General features: G+C 40.3%; 1 protein-coding gene across 1 annotated transcript in view; it reads right to left on the bottom strand.

Annotated features, from left to right (window-relative positions):
- ACE2 (angiotensin converting enzyme 2) overlaps positions 1–16,439 on the bottom strand; it is a 44,107-nt gene that overhangs the window by 6,200 nt on the left and 21,468 nt on the right. Inside the window, exons 8-15 of the mRNA XM_044764461.2 lie at positions 14,766–14,935; positions 11,923–12,149; positions 8,435–8,579; positions 6,003–6,101; positions 5,166–5,288; positions 4,581–4,753; positions 3,277–3,335; positions 764–864 (exon numbers count right to left, since the gene is read on the bottom strand). Of these exons, the coding sequence (XP_044620396.1) occupies positions 764–864; positions 3,277–3,335; positions 4,581–4,753; positions 5,166–5,288; positions 6,003–6,101; positions 8,435–8,579; positions 11,923–12,149; positions 14,766–14,935 (1,097 nt within the window). The remainder of the gene's footprint in view (positions 1–763; positions 865–3,276; positions 3,336–4,580; positions 4,754–5,165; positions 5,289–6,002; positions 6,102–8,434; positions 8,580–11,922; positions 12,150–14,765; positions 14,936–16,439) is intronic.

A 16,439-nucleotide genomic window follows, 5' to 3' on the forward strand; every position in this document is an offset into this window, starting at 1 on the left:
CTTGTCTTCTGTTAGCTCACTCTGCTCCAGCCACACTGGCCTCCTTGCTGTTCCTTCAACAAGTGAAAGATATTCACTCCTTCAACAGGTGAAGGATATTCATTCCTTCTACCTGCTTTTTTCCCCCAACTGAAACATTTTTCCCCATTGTCTGCATTGCTGGCTCTCTCTCCTGTTTTAGACATTTGCTCAAATATTAATTAGGCCTTTTCTGATCATTTTAGCTAAAAATGGAACTCTATACACATATATACCAGAACTCTCTAGCCCCTTTCCACTTGTATTTTTCTCCCTAGCACTTATTACCATCTAATTCTACCATATTTCACTTGTATATTTTGTTGATTGTCTGTAACACACACATAAAACATATGTATTAGAATATAAGCTCAACGAAGGCAGAGATTTCTGCCTTTTTCTTTCAGTGCAGAGGGTGGATGAGAGCATTAGGGAGAGGGGAGGGGGAGGAAAAGAAGAGATGGAAGGGGAGGAGAGAGGGGAGGAGAAAAAGAGGGGAGGGGAGAGGAGAGGAGAGGGGAGGGTCTTTTCATAGAAACAATGCTCTTGCAGTTTACAAGTCAAATAAGCCACAATCATCCCTAAATAGAGGGCCCAAATTCCAAGATATCAAAGGAGTTTATAAGTTATTAGGAGTTTTCTCTTAATTTCACTTGAATTAAAGTTTAAGCATAACATCTTCTCAGACCCAAGAGTAAGAGAAGTACTGGTTGGAGTAACTTGAGAGCACAGCAACTCAACTTACCCAAAAAGAATTGTCTGGTTTTTGGCTTTTAAAAAATACACTCTCATGGCATATGCAACAGATGACTGGAACAAGTACATTTCATTGTCATTCCATTCATACTGCAAATTCGAAAGAAAAACACTGCTCAGTGGGGATCATAGGATACATTCAAAACCTGATATTCCACAAGCATTATTTTTAAGTTTTCCAATATTCCTAAGATTCTTGCTATTTATTAAGTCAGTGACCTCCAACTTGAGTATGCATCAGCATCACCTGGCGGACTTGTTAAACCACCTGAATACTGGGTCCCACCCTCAGAGTTTCTCATTCAGAATGTCTCGGAAGAGATCCAAGAATTTTCAGCTCTAACAACCTCCCATGTGGTGCTAATGCTGCTCGTCAGGAAACCACGCTTTAAGAACCCACTGAGGTCACTGACCCTTTTACTTTAGTTTGATGTAAGCTGAAATAAACACCCTAAGGGCAGGTTTATAGATGGGAGTCATGCGATTCATGGGTTTTGGTTAAAATGTCCATATATTGTAGACAAATATGCTGAGTTTTTACTATTTTTATAGTAAGTTCTCAGATATGCGTAAGTTCAAAAGAAGAAGAAACTTGAGATCCAAGGAAAAAATAATTTTGTAAACAACAAGGTAATTTGTTTGTTCTTGTCTTTCAGTGCTAAAGGAATGTGTATTTGCATAGTCTATGAAAAGCATTCACTCTTTCCTCCAGTAGTTGGCAGTAGAGATCAATGAATGGCACAAATTTTGCGTCTCTCCTTTCCCTTTTAGGAAAAACAATTACAAGATTTCACAAAAGAATTGTTACATTCACTTCAGCTTGATATCACTGGGGTTTTGGGGAAAGTTGCTTTAATAGTAATAATATTATTAATATTACTAATAATAATCTTCTGGTTACTATTTCTATATATGAATAAAATTAAAGGCTGAGTTCTGAAAATAATGCCAAAGATCCAGTTGGACTTTGCCATGAAATAGCTTGAACTGGGCAGACATACTGGCCCTGGTATGCAGGTTTGCTAAAAGTATGATTTTGGTCTCATCAGATCAGCCCGTTGCTCAGTGAATCGGCCTCAGAACGTTACGCCATCAAACCCTCTGAAGACTATTTACAAATCCCTCACTGCATGGAAAGAGGACATGGGGACAAATGTCAAGAAAAAAGAAGATAATTGAAAAGGATCCTGATCTGCTCGATACTTTAAAGTAATTAAAATTTATTAGGCCAAGGAAGAGCTAATGAAAATACGACAGAAAGAGAAATAATCCCACAGACATTCAATGATTGTTAACAATAGGAACTTGAACTTTTAGAGTTTGGGAAGTGAGACATCTCCATTTTTATTGTTTCTTCCTTAAATGTTCATTTTTTCCTTCTACTATGTTATTTCTATTCAGGTGTCTTACTTATTTATGAAAATTACACTACAACTACTGTAGAGCCTTGGACAATATTTAACTCCCCAGGAAAAGTAAGGGGGTAGAACTGCAATCTTTGGATCTATCCAATGCAAATAACAATTTTCTGTAGCACCTTGAACTATTTTATCCAATAGTTCCCGGTTGTCGTCTAATTCTGCAAAGCCTTCAGGGTGCCATGCCCCCACCCAGGCCTTTGAGCCCCATCTGCCTGAGAATACCCTCTCCTCTCCTCTTTCCCAGTCAAAGCCACTACTTCTTCAGACTGGATAACTTGAAACAGGTACTTAGGAGAAAGCAACAGCTGATTAAAGCAATTCACATGAAGGTGTAAATAATGTGATTTTCTGTAAAACGTTTTGTTATCCCAAAATGCATGTCTACGTCAGTGGTTCTCAGATTTTGCTGTGATTAGAGCCACCTGGCGAGCTTTTAGAACTCTTGATGCCACACCCCAGAGCAATTAAGTCAGAATCTCTGTGAGTGGGACTCAAGCATTCAGATTTTTTAAACACCCCATATGACTCCAATGTGCAGCCAGGTTTGAGAAACAGTGTTCTAAATCAGACCTTTCCAGTCTTTATTGTGTATACAAATCACCTGGGGGCTTGTTAAAATGCAGATTCTGATTAAGCAAGTCCAGGGTGGGGGCCTAAGATTCTGTGTTTTTAACAAGCTTCCGGGATATAGATAATTGACTAAAACAAAACAAAACAAAAGTACCAACACTAATTTTAAAAACAAAAAATCTCTCAAAGTACAACCATGTCCTCTTCCTCAAATACAAGTAATGGTGGAAAGAGTGAATTGGGAGGGTGGGTATTTGATATTTAAGATTGGATGTTTTCTCATTGATCTTCATAACACTTTCAAGGTAACAAGGAAAAAGTAGACATAGCCAATCCAATAAGGAATGTGTTACTAAAAAAACCCAAAAGCCAAAGGCCAGAACCTGGGGCTTGTAGATTTTAAGAGAACCGTGTGGCTTCTCATCCTTTGGATCACACTGGAATGGGCTTATTGTGTCCTGTTCAAGGGAGTGCATTGAAAAGTAATGGATGTGCTGTCCAGAATACTCACTGCTTTTTCTCCAAGAGCTGATTTTAGGCTTATCCTCACTTTGATGCTTTGGTCAGCATCTGATCAAAGAGAAATCAAAGGCTGTTGTTACAGATGACAGATTTACCATGTGTGTTTATTTCCTTCCCCTCCCAAGATCCCACTAAAGCGATAGTAAAGGAATTTTTTAAAAGGTATAAACACACTTTTGGAAAATAAGAAGTAATGGAGGAGGGGTAAGTGCTTTCTCAAGAGTCAGGAAGCCATGGCCTAATGTGTACACAGAGGCGGTACACACCCAAAAAGTCCCAGAGAATTCCAGAGAGGCTTGAGATTGAGGTACAGCAGGGGGTGGAAAGAAGATATCAGACTGAAAACAAGGGGAATGAAAGCCAAGGTTTGGTTAAAGCCACTTTGGGGAACAGTTGATCCTCCTAACCCACGTGCTCTTGCTTAGAAAGTCTGCTGTGGCAAAAACAAGAGGTAAACCAAGAAAGATGACATGGAATCCAGGAAGGAGTGGATTCAACCCAGGAAAGTGGCAAAGGGACGACTCAGGATGAAAACTGTGGTCCAGATTGAGAGAGGAGGACATAAGACTCTAAGAGGGAAGTCTTTAGGAAAAAATGAGACTGAAAAGAATAGATATGTTGGAATAGTTGGAAAAGATGAATGCAACATAGATAGCAAATTAAGCATGCAAAAAAAATGAGGCAGTAGAAACTTCAGGACAAACAAAAAGCCATGTAAGAAAGGATATAATAGATTCCTTGGCTCTGCAGGCATAATGATGTAAATATTGATGATTTCTTTACCGAAAATTATGATAAAGCTTTATTGGGAGAATGAGAAAGAGAGGCGCAAGAGTAGGCAGAAGTGCATGTCTAAAACTGACCAATAAAGAGATAACAATATAAACACATTGTTTAGAAATATGAAACTGCCAGAACGAATAGCATTAAATTTGTAATAGCATTAAAATTGTTAAAGGTATTTATCTCTGAAGAGCAGTATTTTATTACAATCAGTTGGGGACTGCTATACTCTTTTGTTTTAAATATGAGGCTAATAAAGCAGACTTGAAAGAGAAAGGGGGGGGTGTGTGTGTGTGAAGCAGTTTTCACCGTGCCTGGTACATAGTAGGTGCTCAAGAAACATTGTGTTTCCTCCCAGATAAAATGGCAGCTGCCACCATAGCACAGTCAGAAGCAGGGTCTACACAGAGGGAGAACATACTATGTCACAGCCCCATAACACTGGGGCCAGAGAAGACCAGGAGAAGCAGAAAGGGAGGGATTCAAAGTGTGTCAACTCGATGTACCCACATGGACTCCAGTTGGTGCTCCATCCCACAAAAGAATTCTTGTTCTGGTCTTTCAGCCAGGTAAACAAGGGCTCAAAGTAATTGAGCAGTGGTCTTACATCCATATTCTTCACTCCTACAATACGTTCCAATGCTAAGGTCCAGGGTTCTGATTTTCCAAGGCTCAGCATTTGGCTACATGAGAAAAGGGGAGGGCGGGTTCAGGGCCTTTTGAGGAATTACAGATGTACCTATATTTACATGTATGATCTATAGTTTCTCCTCTTTGGCTTGGCTAAGTTTGCTCCTGGCAGATAAGAAAATAAGGTGTGTTAACGGACGGATTAATCCTTCAATCTCTCTTCCCTTCCAATTACTACAAAGGGAGCTCTGTAGTTATGGCATGGAGAGAGGAGGTGCCCTGTCCAGGCTTCACATGGTCTAGGTTCCTGAGTGACCACAAAATAAGCATTTAACTTGTGGATGAGGACCCTTTGAGACCAAAAATTTTCTTTTTAGAACAAAGAAATCAAATTCAAACAGGCATGGAGAGGAGTGATATTAAATGATAATAGGAGAGTTTCAACTGTTTTGAAGCATTTCTTACAGCAGCTTCTGCCCAGCTTCAGTGGAATTGGAGATATCACATTTGTGCAGGGGACCTTCATGTTTAGCTGTTTGACAAAGGGCTTCTTGAAACTGGAATTGATAGATGGTCCTTGTGTAATATCTGTAAAAGAGATAAAGAAACAGAAAAGCAGTCCCATGTTTAGTTACTGTGGTAGAGTCATAGATTGGGGCATATATTTAAATTCTGAGGCCCTAGTAACCAAAGAGATACTAGTTAAATTTCTTTCTCCAGAAAGACCCAAACATGAACCCTGCAGACTCATCATAACCCACATGCATTTTTGTATCAGCTGATGAAACGGCAGTATTTTGTTAAATTTTAGCTTACATTTGCATTGTGTTTTACAGATTTAGAGCCCTTTCATATAAATGATGCCAAGCAATCCTTATGGCAGGTCAATAATGTTATTTCCACTTTATCAATAAGGAGACTGAGGCTCAGCAAATTCAAGATCTGGAACTAATAGGTAAAGAACATAGGTTTTTGGACTTCAAGTTAAAAATGCTCTTTCTACTACAATCACTCTGAACTCTGACAGTAACAAGGAGACAAACAAAAATACTTTATTTCTCCCAAGGATACTATAGACTCCTTGATAGTGGAGAAGAGATTTTGCACAAGTTTTATTTAACCCAATAAATCGTGTGGAGGTAAACTGAATTGAAATTGATCATCTATTTTGAGGTTCTGGGGGGAGGTGGGTGGAGATAGAGAAATTTCAGTCTTCACTTCATAGATCCCTATTTCTTTGCCATTAGCACAGCTGTCTACAAACCATAGAAACTAAACAGTAAAAAGAAAACTGTCATTTACCGGATAAATGAGTAATCATTAGCAACATGGAACAGAGCTGCGGGGTCACAGTATGTTTCATCATGGGGCACAGGTTCCACTACCCCGACTATCTCTCGCCTTTGGGAAAAAAAGCAGATACATCAGCCGTGGGTCACGCATCATGAGAAGGCATGGTTAAGTGCAGCTTTATCAGCCAGTGGCATTTATACTGGAATTGGTTGTCAGGTGAAATAGAAACAGTGTAAAAAATTACAGAACAAAGCCCATTATGTGGTTCTCTCTTCCTTTTTAAATTCAGCTAGAATATACCATTGGAAAAATAGTTACGTCTTCAAAACACTAATTTAATAAAGTGCATTGCATGGCCAAAAATGTACAGTGAAAGTGCTCACAATTTCTCTCTGGCACTACACTTGATGTGCTCCTGGCAGACAGAATTTTCTAAAGTGGAAACTTTACTTATTCTTCAAGGCTAGCTCAAGTGTCCCCTGCTCTGTGAGGCCTCCCCCTGATCCCACCCACCTGCCAGCAAGTGAAGCCCTCCAGCTCCTTCGGCTTCTCTAGCTGCGCCTTCCTTCCCACTTCTCTCTCCATTTTATAATGATTCTCATACAGCTCCTTCTTGCCCTGTAGACCTGAGGTCCTAGAGAGCAAGGCTGTGTCTTGCTCTTCTTTATAGTTCCAGTGCCAAACAGTGCTTAATGCTAAGGAAAGACTTCATGTATATTTGTTGAATGAATGGAGTAATTAATGCATTAGTGAATCATTTTAAGGGTCTGATTCCATGTACCTTTAAAGATAAACTAAAAGGGATCAAAAAGTAATTCGATAAGAAAAAAAGGTAGAGAAACCATTTATTTGGCATTGTTTAAACTTAATACATTTGTCCTTTCTGATTGTGGGATCATTATAGACACAATTTCAGTAACACTCAAACGCTAGAAACAGTTATTACAGATGCTGCCTCCTTCCTCCCAAGTAGGATTTAAGTTAACAGAGAATCTTGGCAGAAGAGTGGCACTGACTTAAACTTACGGATATGAGGCTGAATGTTACATAGGTAGATCTTCACTACGAAAAGGAAAAATAAGAAAAACAAAGAAAAATAATTGGCAGGAGTCTGACTAATACATGGTAGGGAGAAGATTTCTTTTCTATCTCTCTCTCTCTTTCTTCCTTCCTTTCTGTCTTCTTTTGTAATTCTTCCATCCCAAACCTATTTATTTCATATCTGCATGTGCCAGGCACACTGTGCAAGGCGCTTGGGATACAGTGATGAATAATGTAGTACTGAAACTATTGAAAGGGATCGCTATCTGTTGTCCAAATGTTCCAGGCTCTCTCTGGCTTGGAATTCTCTCCGTTCCCCTCTACATATACCTAGGTATCTCCCACATCTTTCTCAGAGCTCAACTTAGATGCCTCCCCTCATCTGACCCACGAGATTGGGCCTTGGATCTCCCTGTGGATGCTCATGGATCCCTATACCCTCTCATCGCAACAGAACACATTGCAGTAGTTTCATTTTCCACATCCCTCCATAGACTAAAAATTCTTTGAAGTCAAGGAGAAGGTCTAAAATCATCAGCACTGGATCCCCAGTGCTGTGCCTAAAATGTAGATTAATATTTTTGTTTAAAAGAGAGGATAAAAGGATAAATAAAAATGAATAAATTGTTCACTTTCTAAATAATATCACAGTTTAACGGGTGACCCAACACTTAAGAAGATAGAGCATAAGAAGAAGTGTCACCTAATCCTGCTTGGGTAGGGGGCAGAGCCAAGGAAATGTTACCTGAGAAGGCACCCAAATGGAGACTTAAGTTAAAAAGATGCTGTTAATATGTGTGTGTCTGTATGTGTGTGCGTGTGTGTGGCGTGATGGCATTCCCCTGGCCTAACGTACTTCTCTCTCATTTTCCCATATTTAACCCCACATCACCAGATTTCAAGATTTAGCTGTTGAAATCCCAGTTATTCTGACTGTGAAGAATTCTCTGAGAACTCCAATCCCGGTTGTCTTAGACTGAGTTCTCACAGAAGCAGACCCTGACACAAGGTCCTGGGAAATGATCCCAGGACACATTAGCAAAGGAATGAGGAAGTGACACAGGGAAAGGAAAGCAGCCCCCCAAAAGGGTGTTTTCAAGCAAGTCACTACCTCAGAATTCTCCCGGCAAAGGGTAAGGAAGCTGATTTTATTACTTATCCACCCATTCCCATCAGGTATTGGTTAAGAGCTGATGGGGTGGCATTATTTCCTCAGTCCTTCCTGCCACATGAGGGTTCTAAGGGTCAGAGGAAGCCTGCAGGCAATACGATACATATACTGGTACTATATACGTGATGTGATGTGTGTGTGTGTATATATATACAGGCCAGCCAAATGCTTTTAAATAAACAGCAAACTCGTGAGAAAACGTTTACAGATTTCGTGTTCATTGACTTACTTCATCTCCCACCACTTTTTCATCCACTCCTCTTTGGGAATTTCACCCTTAAAGACCATCCACCTCCACTTTTCTAACATGTAAGTAAACGGTAGAGTTCCAACAATTGTAAGTGCTTGTTTGAGGAGGAAGTTTATTTCTGTTTCTGAAAGTAAAATGGAAAAGGATAAATATTAAGATGAGGATGACATTGGATGTTTGTGTCAGAAAATTTCCTAATCTCAAGATATTATTCCCCAAATATACTTACTATAAGGATGATTCCATGAGAAATATTGACAGTGGACATAATAACATGTACATATTCACTTTCTCAGCCAAGGGCTTTGGAGTAGGGTGAAGCCTTGGATAGAACAGGTGAATAAATCCACAAGTAACTCCTAATCCTCATTTTTTTCACTAGTTTCAATTGCATTCCTTATACTTCTCATCAGAGCTGATTAGGGCTATTTCATCTACTTTCCCAGTCATGCTGTTTATTCTTGTAAGCGCCATGAAGGCAGTGAGTGATCATGTCTCATTCAAGACTGTATATCTAGCCCGGTGTGTGCTTCATGATTCCCTCTGTGAGTCTTTGTCAAATAAGCAAATATTAAACAGATGTGGCCAAAAGCCAGTAAACCAGGGAGGAAAAAAGCAAACGAAAAAAAGCCTCCCTGGAGGCAACCATCCACTGGATAATCACAAGTACAATAAAAAACCAACCCGATTAAAACATGGGCAGAGGACTTGAATAGACATTTTGCCAAAGAAGACATACGGATGGCCAACAGACACATGAAAAGGTGCTCAACATCACTAATCATCAGGGAAATTCCAATCAAAACCACAATGAGATACTACTTCTCACCTGTCAGAAAGCTATTATCAAAAAGACAAAAAATAACAAGTGTTGGTGAGGATGTGGAGAAAAGAGAACCCTCGTACACTGCTGGTGGGAATATAAACTGGTGCAGCCACTAGGAAAAACAGTATGGAGGTTCCTTTAAAAATTAAAAATAGAACTGGGGCTGGCCCCGTGGCCGAGTGGTTAAGTTCGCGCGCTCCGCTGCAGGCGGCTCAGTGTTTCGTTGGTTCGAATCCCGGGCGCGGACATGGCACTGCTCATCAAACCACGCTGAGGCAGCGTCCCACATGCCACAACTAGAAGGACCCACAACAAAGAATACACAACTATGTACCGGAGGGCTTTGGGGAGAAAAAGGAAAAAATAAAATCTTTAAAAGAAAAATAGAACTATCATATGATCCAGCAACCACTTCTGGGTATTTATCCAAAGAAAATGAAAACACTAATTTGAAGAGATACAAGCACCTCCATATATTCATTGCAGCATTATTTATAATAGCCAAGATATGGAAGCAACCTAATTGTTCATAGATAGGTGAATGGATAAAGAGATGTGACATACACACACACACACTGGAACATTACTCAGCCACAAAAATAATGGAATCTTGCCATTTACAACAACACAGAGGGACCTAGAGGCTATTATGCTAAGTGAAATAAGTCAGACAGGGAAAGACAAATACGGTGTGACTTCCCTTATATGTGGAATCTAAAAAACATAACAAATGAACAAACAAGACAAAATAGAAACAGACTCATAGGTACAGGAAACAAACTCGTGGTCATGAGGGGGGAGCAAAATAGGTGGAGGGAATGAAGAGGTACAACTTCCAGTTATAAAATCATTATGTCATGGGGATGTCACGTACAGCATAGGGAATATAGTCAATAATACTGTAATAACTCTGCATGGTGACAGATGGTGATCATTTCACAGTGTATATAAATATTAAATCACTATGATGTACACCTGAAACTAATAGGATATTGTATGTCAATTATACTTCAATAAAAAAAAGAAGTACAATGTACTTTAAATGTACTGGCATCCTCCTTACCTGGGTTTAAAATGCTTTAACAAATTGTGTTATCCCATTATCCTTTATTAGTGACATAAAAAGGCAGTAGAGCTCATCTCTAGTGTACAAATGAAGCTCACTGAAATGTAATCGGGGGATATTATCTGCTTGGCATGCCACCCTATCTCTAGTGTCTAGAAAAATGTCTTGCACGTACTATGTGCTCAATAAATATTTTTGGAAGAAGAAAGGAACAGAGAGAGAGGGAGGGAGAGAAGGAACGAAGGAACTTATTTGTTTAACCTTATTTGCACATCAGAGGCAGAGCCAAGGAAAGAGGTAGGAGTTTTTTAAACCAATGGTTTAACCATGTCTAGTACAGTACTGTCTTAGTGATTCAACTATCTTTGCCTGCTGTCAGGGAATATCAAAAATGATAAAAAACAAATAACTGTCTGTTAATTGACTTGAGAATGATATTTTAAAATTAGGAAACAGGTGTGATTACCGTGAACTCCCTTTCCTTTGTTGCTCCCTTCATGGGAGGATGGCACTACTTGTCTATTCCCCACTGGGTCTGAGCCTATGCTAACTTTTTCAGCAATGATGATAGGTTTACACTGACCTATTCCCAGACCCTTGTAAGATTACCAAGGTCTGAAGCCAGAAATCAAGGTAAAGTGAATTGCCCACAAGAGGATGGAGCTCATGACCTTGACCTCATTGACCAAACGTTCCAGCCAGCAGAGCTGATGTTTATGGCCCAAATAGTTGAAACAAGTGGAGAGAAACACACGAAAGAGAAAAACATATTTGACTCTAAGTGTCCTCCTTTTACAAAAAAGAACCAAAAGCCATGGCATCCTCACTGAAGACTCTAGATCTCTTGAACATTTATTGTGTTCCATCAAGTCCAAGCCATCCAAAGAGAAACAGGCTGCCTCAGGCAAAGATGGATCTGAGGGGGCGTTGGAGGGGCAACTTCATGATTCAGCTGGATGAACAAAATGTTTCAGTCCCTTCCAATCTTAATATTCTTCCACCTGTTCTTTAAGAATTCCCAAATTTTGACTTACACTTTGCTTTGCATAATATTATGGGAAAGCTTTAGATCAGGGCTCTGGTTCTGGTTCTCTCACATTGCTTTTTGACCTCGAGCTAGTTACTTTCCCTCTCCTGTCTTTAGTTTTCTTCCTCTGCAAAACAGTTTTTAGATTCTGTTCCAGGTCTAACATTTTGGAAAGTTTTTACCTAGAACCAGAGGGATCTAATCAGAACTCTTGACACTAATTAGCTAGGTGACCTTGAAAAAGCCATTTCAGTTCTGTGGGCTCGTTTTAGCATCTTTTGAAAAATCTTCTGTTAGATGTTTCTTGGAGTCCCAAGGCCATTCATTCAGTTACCTCTCTTATGCCCTTTTCAAAGATACAAAACCACAAGTTGGCATGTTGTGATACATACTTAAAATTTTTTTACCAGTAGCAATTCCCAGTTACCCATATATACCTTATACTATATGTGGAAAAAATTAATATATATCCTACGCGTGAAAATAAATACCTTGGCCCACATCTGACTAAAGAATCCCAAAAACAAGCCCTGAAAAAATGTCCATACCACTGTCTTCATAAAAATCAGGTGGCAGAAGACCAATGGCTTTCAGATGGTTAGGTGTAGCTGCAGAAAGTGACATGATTTCCCCAACAGCTTCATGGAACCCTTCATTAGCTCCATTTCTTAGCAGGTAGGGTTGTACAGCATATGCCATGTCATACTGGATGTGTCCCATCTCATGGTGGGCTGTCAGGAAGTCATCCATTGTCACCTTTGTGCACATCTTGATCCTGCACAAAAATGGGCAAGATTAAAATGAAGCTCACTGAATTTCATTTAGTCATCGCAGTAGAGTTGTATGGGATTTGGGTAGCATGGATCATCTTTCCAAGATTTATTCACCAATGAATTTTGAGGACCTACCTTTTATGTCCTAGAAACTGTAGTAGGTGCTCAATATAAAGTTACGGGCAGGTGAATCCTGTTCTCCTGCTCACAGACTAATGGAAATAAAGATAAGCAGAGTCTTCTACTACAAAAACTCTGAGGCAGGTACTCTGTAAGTGATGAGTAGACCTGACCTTGGGCATAAAAATGAGTGAATGCAGGCACAGTTTCCTAGAAGCACCGAGAAGGGCATAGCTGAGGATAAAATAAGCGATCTGGATCTTGATCAACATTCGGGAGTTTGCCAGGTAGATGGCAGGGAGGGACAAGTGGTTGACATTCCTGGAAGTGCTCAATGAGAAAGTCTTGAGAAAAGAATGTGGCATTCTGGACACTGCAGGAAATTTGGTATAGCCAGAATAGAGAAGGAGGAGGAGGAGAGGCTGGAAATTGATATTCGGGAATCATTTCATGTAAGTCAAGGAGTGGATGTGACGGCCCATGATGCAGGCAAAGAGTGGCAAGAAAAGAGGGCCAAGACAAAGCCTTAAGAGATCCCAGTACTTACAGAGTGGAGAGAGGAAGATGATTCAGAGGACATGACAGAGAGAGAAGTCAAAGACGTCCAGAAGAGGATGACAGTGCAGAAGCCAGTGAGAAATGGCATTTCAAAGACAACTCATAAATGCTGTCTAATGCTGCTGTGGCCCAAAGAAATAAGGTCTGCGTTTGGCAATTAGGTGGTGGTCTTTTTCAACTTGGCAAGAGCAGTTTCATTCAGGTGAGTGTAGGGATCACATTTCACCAGGTTCCCAAATTAATTTTCCTACCACTCTGACCATGTCATCCCTCTGAAAAACACCCTGTAAGGACTCCCCACTGCTCAAGAATAAACTCAACCTCCTTTATACACCCCAATAGGACTTGCTTTTCTAACTTGGTTTTTCTCTATTCTCTTTTGAAACAATTATAAGAATAGCTACTATATATTTAATGTCTACTGTATGTACGATCCTGTGCTAGGAAACTTACGTATACTTACTCATTTTTAAGCCTCACTCTAGTACTGGAGTCAGTAAACTATGGCCTGTGGCTGACCACCTGTTTTGATAAATAAGGTTTTATTAGAACACAGCCACACTAATTTGTTTATGTATTATCTATGGCTGCTTTCATGCCACAATGGCAGAGCTGAGTAGTTGCAACAGAGACCCGCAAACCCTAAACTATTTATTGTTTGACCCTTTACAGAAAAGGATTGCCAACCCCTACTCTAGCGGATGCTGCTGGGTCTCTACCCAGATCTGCTTTATCAGACAGATCCACCCATCTCCCAGTTGCCTCAGTCATAGTCGTTAAAGACCAACGGCCGCTTCCTTCTTCACCACCTTTGGCTAAATGGGAGGTGCCTCAGCCAGGAGGTTAAGTGCCCCCACCCTCTGGGGCAGTCCACAGCCAATGACTGACTAATAGAGGGGTACAAAAGGCCAGTCCTCTTGTCTCAAAAGTGTGACCAACTCTGTGGTACAAATCATGCTCCCGAGAGCCCTGTGAGATCAGGCTGAGGCCAAGTCTCCAGCAGAGACCGCATCTTCACTGAACTTTTTCCCCTGCGCCATTCTGCTTCCCTCGCTCCCCTTGGCCTGAAAGCTCTCCCTCAGTGAAGCACTTGTACAAGAATCTCCCTCTCAGCCTAGGGAACCCAACCTAAGACACTCACAAACCTGCAACCTAGAAATTACTATTCCACTTTATAGATTAAGACACTGAAACCCAAGAAGGTTAAATACTTTGCCCAAGGTTGCCTAGTCATTAAGTGACACACCTGGAATTTGAAAGCCTATGTTCCTTCTGCCATATCACCCAGACCCTTCTTCACATGCCTTTTATACTAGCCTAACTTGCTGACTCCAGAAAACAACGTCAGGTCCTCCCTCTCCGCATTTGATTCTGCTGTTGTCCCAGCCCAGTGTCTGCCTCCCAGCACCATCTACCCAAGCCCCTCTCGTCTTTCAAGCCCAATTCAAATGCCACCTGAAAAGCCCTGTCTGAGCCTACTCCCTATTCCAGGTATGGTCAGTTCTCTTCCAGTTCCCTATAGAATGTTCTCTATGTTTCTCTTATGACGCATACCACTTTCTCTCTTTTATCCTGTCCTGTCTCACTCACAACAGGGAAACGGAGGGGAAGATCAATTCCTGATTCACACATCCATGTTCCATAAATCTTAGCACCAAACCTTTCCTAATGGGGGCCCCACCATACCCATGACCATACAACTCTAATGTGTGCATATTATTTCAAGTGAGGTAAATTGTCTAAAGGTTCAATTTTGCTGACAATCCCCTTTTCCTGGGAAAGCCAAGATGTGCTCTCACGGACTCCCAGCCTTCGTTCAAGGAGAGTTCATTCAACTCTTCTGTGCTCAGAGAAGCAGAGAAGTAATCCAAATTCATCCTCATCCCTGCCACCATTGTCTCCCACTTTAGTACCAGCCATGTGAGTATCAGCCTCGCTACCTGAAGTCACCCTTCCCCAGGTCCCAGGCTGTGGGGTGGCAGACAACTTTCCGGCCATCGCCTGGCTCAGTTAGCATGGAGTTTTCCCAGAATCCTTGAGTCATATTAGGAAGGCCAACAGACACAAAGAACTTCTCAGCCTCCTCGAATATCCTCTTTGCATCCCAGCTCTGGAAAAAAAAGAACAGCACTTAATTCTAGAATTAAAATAAAAGCATTGTTTCTGTTAGATATGTGCATAAGCATAACATTTCTATAAGGTGATTTGGTGAAATGTATGGACAGCTTTCAAAGTGTTTATGCCCTTTGTCTCAGTAATCCTGTCTCTAGGGAACTAACCTAGGAAATTCTCAGAAATTAGGTCCAAGAATTACATTTAAATGTTTTTTTGAAAAATAAAAAAATGTGTTTTTTTGTTTATTATTTTTAATTGAAATACATTTGATATATAACATTGTGTAAATTTAAGGTGTACAACATGTAAAATGACTTTTAATACGGAAAAAAGTGGAAACAACCACCAGAATGGTTAAATAAGTGATGACTTTGTGGAATGGAAAATCTAAATAAATTAGATTTTTAAAGAATTTTTATTGATTTTTTAAAAAATTTAATAGTAAGAGAGAAAATACAATATACAAACCACTTATATAGTATAATCTTAATGAGGAAAAACACAAAATATTAACGGTAGACTGAGTGAGATTATGTGTGATGTTTTTTGTCTTTATTCTTTATATTCAAGTATAAAGATAAACAACAATGACCTTCTCCTTGCTAAAAACTATTCACCTCAAGCCAAGCATCATTGATTGAGGCCCTTCCAGGGGCAAGGCCCTGGTATTAGGCTCAGTGGAAGACACAAACAATAATGTGGACATGAAGAAGTGGGCTTTCAGAACCAAAAAGGCCTGCATGTGACCCAGCAGCCAATGAGTACTTGGGCCTTGGCTTCATAGTCTGTATGGGAATCTAAACTTTCAGAATGTTCTGGAACTTGAGAGGGGCAGCAGTAGGTGTCTGCCATTCAGCAAACTCTCTGGGAGCTACTGTCCCTGGAGCTGACCAAGACCTCTTTGGAGATAAGGCCCACATCAGGCAAACTAAGTTTCATTTATGTAATTGCAGATACTTCATGAATCACTTTTAGTGACACAGAAAACTTCCTCTGATCTCAAAGATCAGTGAAGTCTGGTTTTTCTCCTATGTCAGCCTTGGGGATTTGAAACAGGATATGACGCTATGGATTTTTTTATTATTAACCTTTAAAGGCTTAATTTCATGCAATATTAGTATTATTAATTAGTATTTATTATTATACAGAGAGAACGTATACCAAAGCAACGTAGACTAGTAAGCACAGTTAACATCTGTTGAGTGAAGAATGAGTGAATAGAAAACCAGACTGGAACTATTAGGAGTTCTGAGTTCAAACCTCAGTTGCCACTGACTGTCTTTGTGCCTTCGGGCAAGTCATTTCCCCGAGCCTCAGTTTCCTCACCTACAACATGGAACTATCACAATATCTGTCCTGGCAGTCTCATAGGTTTGTTGTAAAGATAAACTTAGGAGAGGTAGTGGATATAAAACCACTGTGGATAGGCTAAGGAGCGACATAAAGATGGGCTTCTGCTGCTGCTCAGCTACAAAATAAGGCTAGAATAGCTGTAGAAT

This window comes from Equus asinus, chromosome X (genome assembly GCF_041296235.1).
Source record: "Equus asinus isolate D_3611 breed Donkey chromosome X, EquAss-T2T_v2, whole genome shotgun sequence".
Classification (NCBI taxonomy): Eukaryota; Metazoa; Chordata; class Mammalia; order Perissodactyla; family Equidae; genus Equus; species Equus asinus.